Here is a 19,275-nt window from a genome sequence, read left to right on the forward strand (position 1 = left end):
GCAGCATTACCCATCAGGGCTCCACAATTAATCCTGTTCTCCATGGCATTTCCTTCCTATTAATATGATGTCTGCTTGGCACCTCCTGTTGCTGGGCATTCATGTTTTCTCCATGTTTCATTATCGTAAATATCCCTGCTATGAATTTTTTGCATGAAGTAATTTCTTCTTAATTGCCAGATCAAAGAGACCAGCCATTTCCTAAGCAGATCTGAGCCAATGCCCAGGGCCGTCAGGAAGAGTTCAGGTACCTGGCCCCCCCATACTAAACTCACAGAATGTTGCAGATGTATTTATTGTTACTCACGGAACATATTAGCACAAAATGGGGATTGTTTTCATGCATTTAAGTGCTAGCCAAACAATGCCTTTTTCCACACGATGTTTGTATTAGTCCTCTATGCTGATAAATTTCCACACTCAGAGTGGCTTAAAGGTACACATTCATGTATTAAAATCCTGGCACAACACAACTGGGCCCTCTACCCTGGGTATTTCATGGGGCTGAGGTCAGGGTGTTGGCCAGCTGCGTTGTCATCAAGAGCTGCAGGTCATCTTCCAAACTCATCGGCAGAAAGCAGGTCCTTCCTGGTGTAGAATCGAGGTCCCCATTCTCTTACTGGCAGTTGTCCAGGAATCAGTCTCAGCAACCAGAGGGCTCTTAGGTCCTTTCCCCCATTCTTAGAGCTAAAAATGGAGAATATTCCTCAAATACCCAATGAGGAAGAGCCCAGGCCCTTTTAAGTGTTCCCCTGGCTAGGTAACACCATCTTAAGTAATTTCCCTTTTAATTAACACAAAATCAACTCACGACTGGGGTCATCACAGGAGCGATGTCTTATCATAGTCACAGATTCTGCTGAAACTCAAGGGAAGGGGGTGACCTGAGTATACACAGGGGGCCAGGGGCGGGGGGCGGTTGTAGGAACCTCCAGGGCTGTATTAGTTGCCTCTGGCTGCTGAAACAAATTACCACAAACTCAGGGGCTTGAAGCCACATATGTTTCTTATCTTTTGGTCTGGAGGTCACAAACCTGCAGGGCTGCGCACCATCTGGAGGCTCTGGGAGAACAGCTATTTCCCTGCTTTTTCTAGCTTCTGGAGGCTGCCTGCATTCCTTGATGAACTGCCCCTTCCTCCATCGCAGAGCCAGCAGGTGCCAGCTTGCAGCTCCGCTTCCACCATCACGTCTCCTTTTCTGACCCTGCTACTTCCCTCTTACGTAACACTGGACCTCCCTGGGGAATCCAGGCTCACCTTCTCATCTCAAGATTCTTAATTTAATCGCATCCCTAAAGTCCCTCTTGCCATTTAAGGTAGCATATTCACAGGCTTCAGAGATTAGACTGTCTTTGGGAGCTGTTATTCTGCTTACCACAAGCATCATCCTCCAATCTTCCCTACCACAATGCTTTAGGGGTTGTTGTATTTTTATTTAGATAACGATTAATATATACAACATTTTCTTTTCTGAATTTGCATTAGAGATCTATGTGTGATATCAGTTTGTAAGACTTCTATCTGTAGCATTTCTTAATACAGTTTGCATGAAAAATATACATGTATATATTGCATGGATTATTTCCAATTTTTTTTTTTTTTTTTTTTGGCCACACCAAACAGCATGTGGGATCTTAGTTCCCCGACCAGGTATCAAACCTGAGCCCCTGCACTGGAAGTGTGGAGTCTTAACCACTGGGCCACCAGGGAAGTCCCACATGGGTTACTTCATATCACTTATCTAAAGTCTGCTTTTTCACTGAGTTTCTTTCCTTTCTCTCTGATTTATTTTAACTTTTTTTTTTTCTCATTGAAACCTTGTTGTCTCTCAATATTGTGTATTTGACAAAAGCCGTCTTGTCACTGACATTCTCCATTTCCTCAACACACAGAAAGATATCGACTCTCCAGACCTGGGAGAAATCTGCTTCTCTGTTCTCTTCCTGCATGCATATTTTTATTGTTTCTCAGTTGCAGTCTGGACCATTTGGAATTTTTTCAGGGTATAAAAGTGAGATACGATGCTGAAAAAGCTCAATAACATTTCTTACTCTGGGACTCCTTTCAACATTGTGGTTTTGTTTCACGATCTTTATGTTCTGTATTCTAACAGTGAGAAGCACTTACTCAAAGCATAGTCATTCCCATGGTCATTTTCCAAAGCACAAATATTAAGTAATACCACTGAGTGATTTTCAGCTTACAATATATTTTCAAACTGTTTTTTAGTTAGGTAAATCCACCACCATTACTTTTAAGCATTTCCCAGCATCATCATCTTTACTAACATCATCAGTGCATTCCGGCCCCTTTTTCTCCCAGATGGTTTTCACAACCAGTTCACCAGATTCTCCTAAATATTTCATTAAATTATTATAATGTAGCAAGCAGAGTCACCTTTCTTATCGTTAAGCTTTCTCAGCCGCTGGAGAGATCAGCTTTCTATTTCTTCCTGTATTGTCATTCTACTAACGTTTCATAATTTTCTCTGAGCAAAATTCTTCTGTGGTAGATTAAATTTATTTTCTAGCATTTGAAGGTTTTCTATCATTATTAAAACAAATGTAACATGGATGTCAAGCAATCATAATAGTAATAAAAATTATTTTTCAGTTCACTTATATCTATATCTCAGATTAATTTGTCCAATAGAGTAAATCTTTCACATTCATGATGAAACAGTCATGGTTTCAATAAATTGCAAGAGACCCTGAAAGGCCATGATATGGAGTACTTTATCATTTTACTGGGGTTCAAAATTGCATCACCCCCACTGCAAGGCGGCTGTGTAGAGAAACTCATTCTGCGAAGGGGAGTAGCCAGCCACCCAACACAAGAGCAATGCTGGATATTATACATCTTTCGCTCTCCCCCTCTTCCCTTGGTGAGTCACCGTGAATGTTTTCACATTAAAACTTCTGAGAAATCTTAATAAATAAATAAATTTGCTTCATTTTGTTTGGTTCAATGTTTCTCAAACTTATCTGAGAACAAACACTTTTCTCATGGTGCACAGTGTACCATGAGACACCAGTTTGGGAAACAGTGGTTTAAGACTTAACTTAGAGAATGACTATGGTTAAAAAAAAAAATCATTTAAAAGATAATTATCCCCATTTAACTTCACTTTTACAGAAGACATAGGCTAGGATGTTTCAGAGCTGGGATTTTCCCAAAGGTTTGGAGACTTATCTTGCACAAGAATACGTTCAAATCACCAGCAAATGTGATTTTTTTTTCCCTTTCTTCACTACCCATTTCTGTGTCATTTGTTTTCCTTGCCGTATAAGTAGTTCAGCAATCTTATAGTCTGCAGTTTGTTTTATTTTGCTTTATTTATTGATTACACAAACACATCTGTATACTGCTCTAAGTATTTTGTTAATAGCAACCCATGTAACCTAAAACAACCTCATGAAATAGGTGCCGTTCCAATTACTCCTATTTTACAGCCCAGAAAGCGACAGTTTCAAATGGTGACAAGGCATTCTTGCCTACGTCCTGTCTTTTAAGGAAACTGTCACAAACGTTTTCCTTCAGTCATATTATTGGTTCTAACGATAAACATAAACATATTATGTAAAGGAAGAAAACCCTTTTTTTTAATACGCCTTTAGTCAACAGTAAATATTGAAAGGCACCGATTGCCTTTCTCAGCTTCCATTGAGATAATTATGGAATGTTAATAAGGGATTCTGCTCCTTTGCTTTACTTGTTTAACTGGGCCACTCGCTTCCACACATTGTCGTGTTTTGTGCGTTAAGATGAAGACGTCGTTTCTAAGTTCATAAATGAATGGAATGAAAATTCCCTTCTTTAGGGAGGGAGGGTGATGCAAATTGTATTTTCCTCAGCCAACTCAGTGTGGAAATGCCAATGCAGTGGGTGCCCTGCTGCTCTGCCCTGGACACTGCAGAACACGGAAGATTCCAGACGAGCATAAAATGAGAAAGGACAGTGCAAAGGGAAGGAGACCATCGGGGGCCACATAGGAAAAAGAACCATGTTAGAGACAGACGACGGAGTGCTGCTCAGCCGTAAAAAGGAATGAATGTGAGGCAGCTGAAGTGAGGTGGGTGAACCCAGACCCTGTCATCCAGAGTGAAGTCAGACAGAGAAAAGCAAAAAAGGGGTGTTAATGCATACACCATATACATGGAATCTAGACAAACAGAACTGACGACCTATTTACTGAGAAGAAATGGCGATGCAGACATAGAGAATGGACTTGGGGACGCGGGCGAAGGAGTGGGTGGGACTAGTTGAGAAAGTGGCATTGACATGTATGCCATCACGTGTGAAACTGGTGACTAGCCCGAAGCTACCGTATGACACAGTGAGACCAGCCTGGCACCGTATGACGACCGAGAAGGGTGAAATGAGGGTGGGAGGCTTCGGAGGGCGGGTGTGCATATATAATTATGACTGATTCGCATTGTTGTACAGCAGAGACCAACACAATAATTGCCTTATCGGCAATTATCCTCCAATTGAAACAAAGACTCATGCTAGAAAAGATAGTGATTTTGAGAACTTTGTAAATCTGTACAACTTGATACCTGTTTTCTACTATTCCATTTCAGTTTCCCCTAAAGATCTAAGATATTACTGAAATAGAAGAAGCCTCAGATCAACTGAGTGGACAGACAGGACTGACATCAGCTCTGTATTTATTTATTTTTGAGTTAGCCCTTATAAGGGCAGAACTTACATTTATCTTACCAGTGGCTCTCTGCCCACCGTGTAACCAAGTGCCCAGCAGACAGCGGTTGTTATTAGTCACTCAGTCGAGTCCGACTCTTTGCAACCCCATGAGGTGTAGCCCACCAGGTTCCTCTGTCCATGGTATTTTCCAGGCAAGAATACTGGAGTGGGATGCCATTCCCTTCTCCAGGGGATCTTCCCGACCCAGGGATCGAACCTGGGTCTCCTGCATTGCAGGCGGATTCTTTCCTAGCTGAGCCACCAGGGAAGCAGCACAGAGTGAGTGCTCAATAACTAATAATTAAAAGAAGAAATGAGGCAGCTCTTTGACCAAACCAACTAGCCAAACGTTTTTTTAAAATTCAGGGCAGCTAGAGACTTGTTCCATGGGTCACCAAGAAAAGAGGTGTTGCAACGACTTCACCTTCTTCTGAAGTCGGTCTGGCGCGGAGTGAGCATGAAGCTTGGAGAGTTGCAAACGGGACAACAGAGCCTCTGGCCTGGACAAAGAGCAAGAACCACAAGGTTCTCCCAGCAACGTTCACTCCCCGAGAGACAGATCTGTCTCTACAACCCCGGGTACACCTCACCTGGAACAGATAGTCAGCCCTTTGCATCCCAGAGGCTCTCAAAGCTCGTGAGGTCAGGACTGAGGGACAGTTAAGGGACCCAGAAAAGTTCCCACCGCCTACAATTATCCCTGCTAAGCTCTGATCCTGTCTAGTCACCTGATACCTAGTGACCAAAATACCTTCAGACCCAGGGAAACAGATGCTGTATATGGACTGACTAGATAGGGCCCATCAAAGGAGCAAGGTGGTCTCACGCACTTCTCTCTTTTTTCCCATCTTCATTCCTGTCTTTATTGCCTCCCCCAGTTTGTCCCCCACTCTCCTCCTTCCTCTATCCCTAGCTCTTAGTCCTTTCCCACTGGGATCTGACGCCCTTAAGCTTCCCTTCCTCGGTCTCGGATTGCAGACTCGCGCCTCTGCCCCTGCCCCAGGCTCTCCCCCGGCCGGCTCGCTCTCTCTCCCCGCCTGCTCGTTTGCCCCCCACCCGCCCCCCGACCCCTTGGTCCCCTTCGTGGCATCACGAGGAGCCGCGGGTGTGGATTCCGCGATGCCTCCTTCCCTGCTCTGCCGTCTCGGTGGGGTCCATCGCCAGCTCTCCTGTTGCTCAGAGATGTGGAGGCTGTTGCTAAGAGACCGTGAAACGTCAGTACCTGGCCCTCGAGGAAAAAAAAAAAAAGGAGCGAAAAAGGGAGCAGGGAGGGAAGAGAGAAAGGGAGGGAGGAGGGAGGGGAGGATCTAGCGGCAGCCACCAGCCCCAGCAGCCTCGGCACCAGCCGAGTCTGGGTGAGAAGCACTCGGATTCCGTGAACTTTCTTCTAAGCCGCCCGCCTCTCTCGGTTCCCCTTCGAGTAAGGGAAGGGGAGCGGCAGGGGGACCCCAGCGCTGGAAACCCCGGAGGATGCCGCCCCAGGATCCCGGAGCCGCCGAGGAGGAGACGCCGGGGGCGGGGAGCAGCCCTGCAGGCTGTCTGTCCTCCTGAAGCCTCGAGCCGGGAGGCCGGGATGAGGGAGGGGCGCCCGGGCCTGCCGCAGGCGGATGGCTGTGTCCTCGGACCTGAGTAAGTGGGCTCCCGCGGGGTGCGGGGGTGCAGGGGAGCTGGGGCTCAGAAAGAAGGGGTCTGGTTGCGGGGAGCGGGGTGATCTCCCAGTGGGTGGGATGGAGGCTGGAAGCGTGAGGCGAGAGCAGCGCCCGGCTGGAGGGTGAGGGCACGTGAGGACGGCGGGTGGGCAGGAGAGGGGCCGGGCCGGGGCCGTGGGCGCCCGCCGGGGGCCCGAGGGCAGCGCGGGGAGTCTGTGGGAAAGGGTGCTGGGGTTAGGGGTGCACCGGGGTGCCAGACAGTGGGGGCTCTGCAGGAGCGCGTGCAGGAGGACGAGAAAACCGAGGGGGTGCGAGCGCGGGCCAGGGCAAAGCATGGGGGAGGCCCAGGAGAAGGACGCTCGCGTGCGTGTGTGTGTGTGTGTGTGTGTGTGTGAGTGTGTGTGTGAGTGTGACTGTGTGTGTGTACCTGTGTGTGTAAGTGTGTACCTGTGTGTGTGCCAGTGTGTGTGTGAGTGTGTGCCTGTGTGTGTGCCTGTGTGTGTGTGAGTGTGACTGTGTGTGTAAGTGTGTGCCTGTGTGTGTGCCTGTGTGTGTCTGAGTGTGTCTGTGTCTGTGTATGAGTGTGTGTCTGTGTGTGTATGTGAGTGTGTGTCTGTGTATTAGTGTGTCTGTGTGTGCCTGTGTGTGTATCTGTGTGTATGAGTGTGTCTGTGTGTGTGAGTGTGTGCCTGTGTATGTGTGTCTGTGTGTCTGTGTGTGTTTGTGTATGAGTGTGTGTCTGTGTGTGTATGTGAGTGCCTGTGTGTGTCTGTGTGTCTATGTGTGTGTATGTCTGGTGTGTGAGTGTGTCTGTGTGTGTGCCTGTGTGTGAGTGTGTGTCTGTGTCTGTGTGTATGTGTGAGTATATTTGTGTGTCTGTGTCTGTGTATGAATGTGTGTGTGTCTGTGTTTGTGTATGAGTGTGTGTCTGTGTGTGAGTGTGTGTGTCTGTGTCTGTGTATGAGTGTGTGTCTGTGTGTATATAGGTGAGTGTCTGTGTGACTGTGTCTGTGTGTGAGTGTGTGTGCCTGTGTGTGTGTCTGTGTGTGTGTGTGAGAGAGAGATGGGAGTGCTGGGTGTGGAAAGGGGGTGCAAACAGCCAGACTGTGCATTTTTCTTAGAGAGTTGTTCAGACGTGGGGCGTTTGCTGCTGATGGGGGCGGGGCCAGGAGACGCAGCAGACGCACGGCGCCCAACTCTGAGCCCTGGGCGGGGAGGGGCAGCGGGCGACCCCAAGCGCTGCCCACCGCGGAGAGGCGGGAGGCGGAGAACAAGGAGACGCGGGTGGGGAGGCGGCGGGAAGCCGGGACGGGGGACGGGGGAGCCGCGGGCACGGCCGGCCGCCTGAGTGCTTTTCTTGTCTGCAGCCGGTCGTCTGCCCCCGCCCGCTGAACGCCGAGCCCGCCGGGGACCTGAGCCCCGCTAGTCCTGCGCCTCCGGACGCGGGGCTCCTCCCGCCGCAGCAGCCCACAGCGCGGCTCGCCTGGGTCCTCCTCTCCCCGGGGACCTCCCCTCTCTGGGGTCCTCGGGAGACACCGAGCCCGCGGACTGAGGCGGCCAGAGGCCCCTGGAGGTCCCCTTCCCCCCGGGACCCCTCCCCAAGACGGCCACCCCGGGACCCTCCCGGATCGAGGCCCCTGGGAGAAACGGCCTCCGAGACCCCGAGGGTGGGAGACAGCAGGGCAGCCCTGGCTGCCTGGTCGGCCCAGACCTAGGACTGGGCTTCGGCGTTCCAGGACCTGCCAGGCCCCTCGGAAGGCCCCTCTGCTGTCCCCACGCCCCTCCCAGCTCTCAGACACGGTCCGGGGGTGGCACCCAACAGTCATGGGCGAGAAGGACCCCAAAGACCTGCAGGGCCCCTTCCGCGACGTGCGGGCAGCTGGTCCCTTCGCATCCTCGTGTCCTCCCTTTCTCGTGCTCTGATCATCCGTTCCAACCCTGGGGGGCCTCGGCTGGGCGGCGAGCCCCCCTAGTTTCCAAAGGGGACCTCCTGTGGCGCTCACCCAGGGAGCCCTCCGGTGCCCAGAGGCCCCTGGGAGAGGCTTAAGCCATGACCCCGCAGGGCCCCCAAGCCCCACCTCCCAGGGTTCTGGCCCCCGAGGGAGCAGCTGCCCTTCTGAGCGGCTGACTCTTGATTCCAAGGCCAGAGCCCCCGTCCCGATGGGCTCCGTCCAGCACCACTGTTGCCCGCAGCCAAAGATGGGCGACACCTGGGCCCACGGGCCCCGGCCTGGGCCACCGCGGCCCGCCCTGCTCCTGGTCCCCCTCCTCGTGGCGGCCGGGGTGATGCCCTCGGACGGCGGCGCCAGCTGCCCGGTGCTCTGCACGTGCCATAACCAGGCGGTGGACTGCAGCGGCCAGCGGCTCTTCTCTGTGCCCCCGGAGCTGCCCGTGGACACGCGCAACCTCAGCCTGGCGCACAACCGCATCGCCGCTGTGCCGCCCGGCTACCTCACGTGCTACCGCGAGCTCCGGGTGCTCAGCCTGCGCAACAACTCCCTGGTGGAGCTGCCTGCGGGCCTCTTCCTCCACGCCAAGCGCCTGGCACACCTCGACCTGAGCTACAACAACCTCAGCCACCTGCCCGCCGGCATGTTCCAGGCCGCGCACGGCCTCGTGCGCATCGACCTCAGCCACAACCCCGGGCTGCGCCGGGTGCACCCGCGCGCCTTCCAGGGCCTGGCGCAGCTGCGGGACCTCGACCTCAGCTTCGGGGGCCTGGCCTTCCTCAGCCTCGAGGCCCTCGAGGGCCTGCCCGGGCTGGTGACCCTGCAGATCGGCGGCAACCCCTGGGTGTGCGGCTGCACCATGGAGCCCCTGCTCAAGTGGCTGCGGAACCGCGTCCAGCGTTGCACCGCGGGTAAGGCGTGCGGGGCCCTGCTCGCCAGGGCAAAGGCTCCGCGGGAGAAGCGGGGGCTGGAAACGCCGCCTAGGGAGGATCTGGACCTGGGCTGGCCTCCTCCGCACGGGCGAGCATGCCCAAGTCTCTGCTGTGTGCGCCCGGTGCCGGGGACCCCGCGTCAGTAAAACAGACCCCGCCTCACCCACCCCCGAGGTACTGATGACCTAGGGAGACAGATGGACAGAGAGCGGGCAAGTCAGAGCAACTCATTGATAACCAACAGTGTTTATGGAGCGTCCACCATGACCCTCCAACTCGGCAGGTTTTATCTCGTGGGACCCCACTGTTGTTAGCCCCATTTTACAGGTGAAGAAACTGAGATTTAGAACAATGAAAAGACTTGGCCAGAGACACTCACGTAGAAAGTGAAAAAGACAAGGAGAAAACCCAAGCTTATGTGATTTCGAAGCTCTGTGCTACTCTGCCAGACTGCTTTTTAAGTATGCCGAATACTAGAAGAAACAGAAATGGCTCACCCTCTTTATTTTAGTACTTACTATCCGCCAGGCCCTATTCTAAATATATTACATTTTAACTCATCCGGTTTACTGGTGGCTCAGAGAGTAAAGAATCCGCCTGCAATGCTGGAGCCTCAAGTTCTATCCCTGGGTCGGGAGGATCTGCTGGAGAAGGGAATAGCTACCCACTCCAGTATTCTTGCCTAGAGAATCCCATGGAGAGAGGAGCCTGGTGGGCTACCATCCATGGGGTTGCAAAGAGTCAGACATGACTGATCAAGTAACACCTCATACCCAGCTCATCACATCCTCACAAGAACCCTGATCTCACACACTCTCTCACACACACACACATACACTCACACACACACACTCACACACACACACGCACACACACACGCATTCACTCACACACACACACTCACATACACACATGCTCACACACTCACTCACACACACACACGCATTCACTCACACACACACACGCACTCACACACACACTCACGCACTCACTCATACACACATACACTCACACTCACACACACACTCACGCACACACGCATTCACTCACACACACGCACTCACGCTCATATTCTCACACACTCACACACACACTCACCCAAACACACACACACTCACACACATGCATTCACTCACACACACATACACACACACTCGCACTCACACTCACTCACACGAAGAAACCAAGTCACGGACAGGTTCGGAAGTGTGCCCAAGGTCCCACAGCGGTTAAGGGCTGGAGTCAGGATTCAAACCCCGTCTGGCCCTGTCCTGATGAGTGAGGTTCTAGGCTAACAGGAGAGGTCAGGGCTTGGGTTCCGGGCCGGCCCCAGGGCCTCTGCGAATTCTGCGAGGTCTGGGCTTGGGGTGGAGGGCTCAGGTCTGAGAAGAGACGCTGTTCCACGGCAGTTTCCCGAGCCAGCCTCTCTGGGGAGCGGACCCGGGCCTGCGGGAGCCTGCCCCACACGGGTCGGCTGGGCCCGCCGGCAGGCTGGTGGCGCCCTGATACCACCCCATCCCTGTCACCAGGAGAATGGCAGCCCTCAGGGGCTTTCCCAGAGCCTGAGCGCAGAGCGTGTTCAGAAAGAGCAATGCTGAATGAGGTGGGGGCTGGGGGGTGGGGAGGACCGGGGCGGGGTGGGCGGGGAGGAGGACCCGGTGGGGAGCCCAGGATCAAACTAGTTTGGGTGGGGGGCGGGCTGTGGTCAGGGTCCCGTGCTCCTCGGAGCTGTGGGAGGAAGTCCTCTGGGACCAGCTGGGGCCCGGGGCGCGGGTGCTGGTGGGGCAGACGGCCGGCTGCCTGGAGCCGCCCCTCCTAACCCAGCCTCTGCAGGCTGCGCCTCCTTCCTCTCGCGCCCGCACTAAGGACAGAAAGGTCCCGCTGGGTTCCCCCGCATGGAGGGGCTCCCTCTGTTCTGGGGGGCCCGAGGTCCCCGCTGCCCTTCGGAAGAAGCGCAGGGCCCCAACGAGCAGGAGAGGGAGTCCCAGGTCCCGTCGGGGAAGCCTCGTGTTCGTGCCGACCGGGAACCGCCCTCCAGGGAGGCCACGTGGCTGGCCGCAGCCAGAAACCCAGCCTCCCTGTTCCTCTGCGGAACACGTTTTTCGCCCTATCTCTAGGATAATTTTCTCTTGGGGGCAAAGAACCTGCTGGGGTAGGAAGAACGAGGTGACCTGCTTCGCTTGGTCTTTTTCTGCTCCCTCCTCCCCTTTTCTTGACGGGATTCTCATTACTGTCCCTCCGTTTTGGACAAATCCCCCCCCACACACACAGAGCCATAGGGACCCCCTTGGGATATAAATCAGGTTCAAGGCTGGACCCTGCATTAACCAGAGGACTTTGTCAGCCCGCAGGCTCCTATGCTGCCCTCCTGAGGGTTCTGCCAATCGCCCTCAGGGTTCCCACACCCCCCAGCCTCATGATGGATCGCCAGCACCCCACTCACGCCTGCGAGAGACTTTGGGGTTCGGCATCTTCCGGTTCCAAGACGATGATGTCTTGATGGTCAACCCCAGGCACCAGCTTGTCCTCCACGGGGTCTGGGCCACTGTGCACACAGCCCACAGGGGGTCCTGAGCCAGGGCTGGGGGGAGGTTCATCCTGCTTCTGAGCCTGACTCTCTGTTTCTAAGAATCCATTTCTCAGCATCATGTTCATCCACTTCTCAAGGGAGTCAATTTCAGTCCAGCATTTTATTCTTTTCCCTCAAAAACTGCAGAATGAATACACAGCTTTTATGTACCAAATAGCTTTAAAAGCTCCTTCGCATTGACTCTCTTAGACATTGAGGTTCAGTGATCCACTTCTTACATTTCGCCCGTCTTCATAAGAACCAGAAAGGCAAAAAAGAGGCCCCTGGTGAGCGTCTGATTCGTATCTATCCCCTGAGCAAGGAATACCTGGCTTCAAGGCAGAACTGCTACCCTCCTGCCACTCTCCCTTCCGAGGCAGAGTAAGATGCAGCCAGTGACAACCATGTACAAATGCATGATGGATGTTGTTGCTCAGTCACTAAGTCATGTCTGACTCTTTTATGACCCCAAGGACTATGGCCTTCCAGGCTCCTCTGTCCCTGGGATTCTCCAGGCAAGAAGACTGGAGTGGGTAGCCATTTCCTTCTCCAGGGGATCTTCCCGACCCAGGGATCGAACCATCAAGGAAGCCCAAGGAGAGATAAAGAGGGGATTTTAAGCCAGGCTGGCAATTCCAGAGCCCATACTCAACCCTACATTCTTGTGTATCTGGAAGAGTCACATGGGGTCATAAAAACATACCTGGCTTTGGACTGGACAGAGTCATTCATTCTCAGATTCAATGAGCATAGGTTAATTGTGCGTTCACATGGACAGGTCCCTGCTCTAATGCTAAGTGTACTACAGGGGGAACTTACATTCAAAGGGAGCAGATAACAAACTGGGAAACGGTGATCAGTACACTGGGGAAAAAAAATAATAGTAAGCAGAGCAGATAAGATAGAGAATGCTCAGAGAAAGGGGAAGTAGGGTTACTACTTTATACAGAATCATAAAGGAAGCACTCACTGATAAGCTGATATTTGAGCAAAGTCCCAGAGGAAGTGAGGGACTGAGCTATGCAGAGATCCGGGCAGGAAGAACCCCCTCCCAAGGGGATGAATGCGGTCTCCCCCTCCTCACCCTGAAAGGGGACGAGCTTGGGTGAAGGCAGAAGGACTGAGACGTGAAGGTGGATGGAGCAGAGCAAGCCAGGAGCAGAGTGGAAGGGACGGGGGAGGTCCTCATGGGAAGAGGAAGAAGCCGGGGAGGGTTTCAAGCAGAGTGACTTGGCAGGGCTTCACTTGTTTTTTTACTTCCTTTATATTGATGTATAGTTGACGTACAATATTATGCAAGTTAGGAGACCCGGGTTCAATCCCTGGGTGGGGAAGATCCCCCTGGAGAAGGGAGTGGCTTCTCCATGCCAGTATTCTTGCCTGGGTGAAAATCTCATGAGCAGAGGAACCTGGTGGGCTACAGTCCATGGGGTTGCAAAGAGTTGGACATGACTGAGTGGCTGACACTTTCTTCTTCAAACTCCCTAACTATCCCTCCCCACCCCCATTTACCACCCCCTCAACGGTAACCATCAATTCATTCTCTAAGTCTGTGAGTCTGTTCCTGTTTTATAAGTTCATTTGCATCATTTTTTTTTTTTAGGTTCTGCAATGTCATATAATATTTCTCTTTCTCTGTTTAACTTAGACTTCCCTCGGGATGACAGTCTCTAGGTAGGGCTTCACGTTTAAAAGGATCATCTCAGCATGGAGATGGTTGAAGGGTAGTAACTGAGAGACCGGTTGGGAGGTTATTGTGAGAGACGGATAATGTTGAAATCCCCTAAAAGCCTCAGATCTGCCTCTAGCAGGGCTACTGGGCTTGAGGCAAATTACTAAAGTCTCCAAGCAGTCATCACCACCTCTATAGAAATATTCAGTAGGTCGAAAAATACTTGCCCTGAGGGTTATTTAGAGTGCTAAAGAAGGTGAGTGAAATGTGAGGCACGCAGAAGTAACTCAGTAAAACCCCAGCTCCGCCTGGACGGGGTGGGGGGCTCTCCCTTCCGTCCGTCCCCTCCAGCGCCTCACCCGCCATCTCTGTGTTGCAGACTCCCAGCTGGCTGAGTGCCGAGGCCCCCCGGAAGTCGAGGGCGCCCCCCTCTTCTCGCTCACGGAGGAGAGCTTCAAGGCCTGCCACCTGACCCTGACCCTGGACGATTACCTCTTCATCGCCTTCGTGGGCTTCGTGGTCTCCATCGCGTCCGTGGCCACCAACTTCCTCCTGGGCATCACCGCCAACTGCTGCCACCGCTGGAGCAAAGCCAGCGAAGAGGAGGAGATCTGATGTGGGGCCAGCGCCCCTCCACACCGCCCGCCGCTGCGGCTCCGCGGGGCCCCGGCCACCTCGGTCGCGCTCAGGCAGGGTCACGAGGCCACCTTTGTGTGCGCGTCTCCGGGGGGCCAGGCGCTGTGCTAGGAACTGGGGCTGCCAGCTGGGTCAGACCTCCACCCTGGCCCCCAAGGCCCCGACAGAGGAGCAGGAATCCGAAACGCTTCCCTTCAAGGTGTTTTGGGATGGAGGCCCAGAGGACGGGTCATCTCCTGTCAAGAAAATCCGAGAGCATTACAAGAACGCAGGCGATGTGTGAAGTGCCTCATCGAAAGGAACGCCTGCTTTGTCCGTAGCCAGAGAAGGGCAGACACCGGGCGATGACACGCGTGGTGTGTGAACAGTGACATCAATCACTGTGACTTCAGAGTACAGAGCGGGAGGGGCCGGGACCAGAACTTTCCCCCCGACGCCCGGGCCGTCAGCTCTTGGCCTTGCCCACCCCTGCCCCTGGACGGTGACAACGCCTTCGCGCCGGCCCCCTAAGCCTCCTCCTACTGGCAGCCGCCAGGTGAGACCCCTCCCGTTGACCGCCCTTGCCCCATCCTACGTGGCCAGCTGTCGCCTGCAGGCGAGGTGGTCCAGGCAGTGAACCCCCTGCAGCACCCTTCCGCTCCCCCATCTCCTGCCTGGCATGCGAGCGTGGGCTTCCGAAGAGGGAGGCAGGAGTCCTGGCACCCTGGGACTCTTCATCCTGTGACTGTTTCTGTGCCCACACCAAGGGGTCCCCCCAGGACAGTGCACCCCACCGTGCAGCCCTGCAGCATGATCCCGAGGCCTGATGGAGACGGCCACCACAGTCGTGACCGCAAGAGGGTTCGATCCTCCTTTGAAGCCACGGACCCGTTTCAGCAAGAGGATGAGAGGGCTGTTCACTGCCCAGCACCTGCTGGAGTTGGGCATGGCGAAGGGCTCTCTCCAGAGACAATCCTGTTCATGCACACAACAGTCTGCTGAGGTAAGCATCATTGCGCCCATTTTACAGATGAAGAAACCAAGGCTCAGAGAGGTTAAGTCATATGCTACTTAAAAGCAAAATGAAACCCCATTCAGGTAGGGGGACATCACAGTTTCCTCTAACCTTCTCTGAGTTCAAATTCCAATTGGATGAAGCCCCTAGAAAGGACCAGGCACTCTCCTGGAGCACTTGTAAGTCTGTCGACTCACTGATTTCAATTCTCCCAGCAACACTGCCTAGTGAGTTCTATTATTCCCATGTTACAGATGATTCAGTTGGAACGGGTTGAGTCTCTCACTCCAGGTTATATGGATACACTCTAGAAGGAAGGGGCTAGGCAGTTCTATTCAGGGAACCCTGTCTAACCGGTCAGTCAAAAATCAAGGAATTTCATGTGCAAAGCACAGTTAGCATCTTCCTCTTCTTCGGCGTTGGTCTCATCGTCTTGATCATGAGCTTTCCCGTATTTGTTCAGCGCTGGACAGTTTGTGAAGCACTTTGGTATCATTCTCCTTGACTTTTCACGACCCTGGGTGGGAGACAAACCACAAAATCCTTGCACCTACTTTACAGATGGAAAAATAGAGACTCCGGAGCAGGTACGACTTGTGTGCATGGCAGGGTGGCAACTCAACTCCATCTCGGTCCACTTTCCAGGGCTTTCCCAGGTGCTTCAGGAAGAAAATGCCTGAGGGCTCGGCAGAGGGGCCCTTGAATTCACAGCCAACCAAGAAGGTCCCTGCCAGTCAGCTAAATAAAGGGCACTGAAATCCTGCAGTTTAGAGGTACTCGCATCAGGGCAAATCCTAGAAGACGCCTGACTTGCAAAGTGTCAACGACACATCAGAGCTGGTGGCCACCATGGCAGTCGTGCAAAAGATAAGACCTCTGGGAAACAGGAGAGAAAGCTGTGTTCCCCCAGACTGCCTAAGCCTTTCTGTGTTGCAAGAGATACAAAGGCAGCAGGAAGCAGTCCCCTCTGTAGGATAGGGGACCACTCTAGGACCCAATCCCATATGCTGGCAAGATCGGCGGAGATGAGGATTAAATCGGGGACTTTCTACTGTGCCCTTGGCTCCAGTAAGCTCGCCTCACCCATCCTCCTGGCAGGCCACAAAGGAATGGAGGAGAATGGCAGAGCATCTTCCAAGAAGTCTTCCCTGACTCCTGCTGGCCTGAGCTCGTCAACCAAAACAGTGCCCGACACTCTGCTGGAACTGGGGTGCTTGACCCTTGTCTCCTCTGCGTCTCATGTACAACGTCAGGGCCAGAACTCTGCTCCCTGACGACGGGGCAGGGCCGTGCCCACGCTCTTCCGCTGTGTCCCGGGGCTGGCAGACCAGGGTCGCTCTCTGGGAGTCCAGCCAATGACAAAAAGAGTATTTGAGGAAGAACTGTTAGAAATAACAGCCCTAACACAAACAGTTAAACCTCCCACAGAGGGGCACCATACACATCTATCATAATGTCTTAGAGACTCTGGTTTGCTGAAATATAGTTAACATATTTTAAGACAGGATTTTTTTTTTGCATAGAACTAGACCAAGCAAGCCAACCCTTGAGATCAAATGCCCTCTCTAATAATAATACTCTTTAGTTCCCATTGACAGCAAAGCTTTCTGAATAGGATACAGGCTTTTAAAGAATAGATGCTTCTGCAACTACTAAAAGGTCCCCAGTTAGTAAATCACAATGTAGGATGCAGTTAACTTCCCTACGGCCGTGGAATTCCCTGCTTCTCCCTTACCCCTCACCACCATCATCTTGAACAGGCTCTCAAAGCAAACCTCTAGAGAAAGCTTCTGGAAATAATCTAGCAGTCCTGGTTGGTATCGTTCCCACAACCCTACCGACCAAGGATCCACGATGTTGCTCCTACAAGGCTTCCTTAGGCTTTGTCCAGGCGGGTTGACGTGTGAGCCTTGGGGTATCTCTGAGTCCATGTGTCTGTGCGTGGGGTTCTTTGGTTGTGGTGTCTCCTGATACGGCTCCCGTCTCTCTGGAGCCTCAGTTCTTTGACATGGTCTGCTCAGCTGTCTGTGTACTGTGCAGCTTACTGCAGTAAGATGGAATCCCTTCAGGCTAGGGGTAGGAACAGCCACTCAGAAAATACAGGAGAGACGAGTGTGTAACTGAGGTAGCCTGATGACATCCTAACTGCCTCCCAACCCTCAGTGATCTGTCCTTATCACAGAAGATAGGTTCATGCTGAGCCAGAGGATAACAAAGCTTAGCTACCCAACAGGGCTACCACGGTCAAGGTGCAGGCCAAGAAAACTGTTCTTTAGAAAAGACACCACTTCTGTGCACACCCGATGACAAACCCTCATCTGTATCTCCATCCCCACAGGGATTCCCAGGAAACCCTTGTTGATGAAGGTCCCCTAGGCTGCTAGGGGCTTCCCAGGGGGCTCAGTGGTAAAGAATCTGCCTGCCAATGCAGAAGACATGGGTTTGATCCCTGGGTGGGGAAGATCCCCTGGAGAAGAAAATGGCAACCCACTCCAGTATTCTTGCCTGGGGAACCTCATGGACAGAGGAGCCTGGCGGGCTGCAGTCCATGGAGTCGCAAAGAGTTGGACACGACTGAGTACTGAACACACACACAGGTTGCTATAGTTTACCGGCTCCTTTTGCACAACTTGGTGTATGGAATTTGAACAGATCGGGACAGATACTTCTCCATCGGGGGAGACCTAGGGCCCCATTTTCCCTAGAGATGTCTTTGTGTCACTCTGACACCGGTTCCAGCTCTGAAAGGGTACCGGGAGACACGCTCATCCATTCCTCCAAAGAACATCTTCCCAAAGCTGGAGAAGCTCATCTGCTCTCCCCAGCTCCAGAGGGAGGCAGCAGGGAAGGGGAGGAGGCAGGCTGCAAGGTCCTTCGCCAAGCACCATCGAGTCTGCCGCAGCACACTGGCTGGAGAGTTCTGGACCCAGGGAGCTCTCTCAACGGCAGAGGGCTGATGTCTGGGGGCGGGAGGGTTAGGGCGGGGCGGGGAGTGGGACGGTGCCAACCTTTGTATGGAGATGATTTTATAACCATGCACTTTTGTTACCGGGAAGAATTTTTCATACACGTACATTAATAATAAAGAGTGTATAGTTTAACAAATTTTCTAAAGAGTCGTGGAGAGGAGGAAGGGGGAGGGAGGCAGGCAGAAAAAGAGGGAGAGAAAAAGGAGGAGAAATCAAGCAAATGTGCCAAAATATACACACCAAGGGTCCATGGGGAGGGAGTGGATGGAATAATTAGGAGATGTGCCAGCCATGGAGGTTCCGTGTGGGAGTAGATGGAACCTCACAGAAGCATATTTCTACCAGTCAGAAAAGAATACACTTGCGCCTGTATGCACACACCCCCGACGTGTCGGCGTATTTTGGTCCCTGGAATTATACAAAGAAGAGAGCATATGTCTTATATGTGTTGGTGTTTGCAGCTTGGGTCATCTGCAAAGCATGCCAAGGCAAGTGGGTGTGCCTGTCTAGTCAGCATCACTAAGGAGGGTGTCCTTGGGAGATGGTCCATGCCAGCCACACGGACATGACAATACTAGCTCAGACACACAGGCAAACCAGGTGTCTACACGCACAGCAGAGCGGACGGATGAGGCCGTCACTGGTGGAGCTTCAGTCTCTGTTTTCAGAGGTTAATGTATTTTTTTTTAAGGAAGGGACTGGGGACTTCCTTGGTGGCTCAGACGGTAAAGAACCTGCCTGCAATGCAGGAGACCTGGGTTCGATCCCTAGGTTGGGAAGATCTCCTGGAGAAGGGAATGGTGATCCACTCCAGTGTTCTTGCCTGGAGAATCCCACAGACAGAGGAGCCTAACAGGTTACAGTCCATGGGGTCGCAAAGAGTCAGACGTGACTGACCGACTAACACTTCCACTTGGTCCAATGGTTAAGAATCTGCCTTGTAATGCAGGGGACACAGGTTCAATCCCTGGTCCAGGCGCTAAGATCCCAGATGCCTCAGGGCAACTAAGCTCACGTGCCACAACAAAGACCCAGCACAGCCAGAATAAATCATCAAAAACTTTAAAAGAGGAGATTTTTAAACCTGCTGAGTCCTGTAAGTCTTGCCTACACATCATTAGAAACGAGATGGTTGGACAGCGTACCTTGGTAACAGAGACAGGAAAAGAAGGGGTAAAATCGACTTCTATAGATACGAAGG

General features: G+C 52.7%; 1 protein-coding gene and 2 long non-coding RNA genes across 4 annotated transcripts in view; 1 reads left to right on the top strand and 2 right to left on the bottom strand.

Annotated features, from left to right (window-relative positions):
* Nucleotides 1-279: 279 nt before the first annotated feature.
* Nucleotides 280-14,096, bottom strand: LOC122700652. The gene is made up of 3 exons (XR_006342854.1): nucleotides 13,968-14,096; nucleotides 11,678-11,944; nucleotides 280-687 (listed from the first exon to the last, which is right to left on the bottom strand). It is a non-coding gene; the product is annotated as an uncharacterized LOC122700652 (long non-coding RNA).
* On the top strand, nucleotides 5,823-18,206 carry LRRC55 (leucine rich repeat containing 55). Of its 2 annotated transcripts, XR_006342849.1 has the most exons (4): nucleotides 5,823-6,333; nucleotides 7,721-9,213; nucleotides 13,855-15,093; nucleotides 15,751-18,206. XR_006342849.1 is itself a non-coding variant. In XM_043913685.1 (3 exons), exons 2-3 carry the CDS (start codon nucleotides 8,514-8,516, stop codon nucleotides 14,088-14,090), a joined length of 936 nt encoding a protein of 311 aa, XP_043769620.1. In that variant the 5' UTR covers nucleotides 5,823-6,333; nucleotides 7,721-8,513; the 3' UTR covers nucleotides 14,091-18,206. The 2 variants fall into 2 exon arrangements, 1 of the variants encoding a protein (XP_043769620.1); XM_043913685.1 differs by having other exon boundaries at nucleotides 13,855-18,206.
* Nucleotides 14,225-19,275, bottom strand: part of LOC122700659 — a 33,066-nt gene continuing 28,015 nt past the window's right edge. Inside the window, exon 3 of the long non-coding RNA XR_006342855.1 lies at nucleotides 14,225-14,347. This is a non-coding gene — a long non-coding RNA (uncharacterized LOC122700659). The remainder of the gene's footprint in view (nucleotides 14,348-19,275) is intronic.

This window comes from Cervus elaphus, chromosome 1, assembly GCF_910594005.1.
Source record: "Cervus elaphus chromosome 1, mCerEla1.1, whole genome shotgun sequence".
NCBI classification, from domain to species: Eukaryota; Metazoa; Chordata; class Mammalia; order Artiodactyla; family Cervidae; genus Cervus; species Cervus elaphus.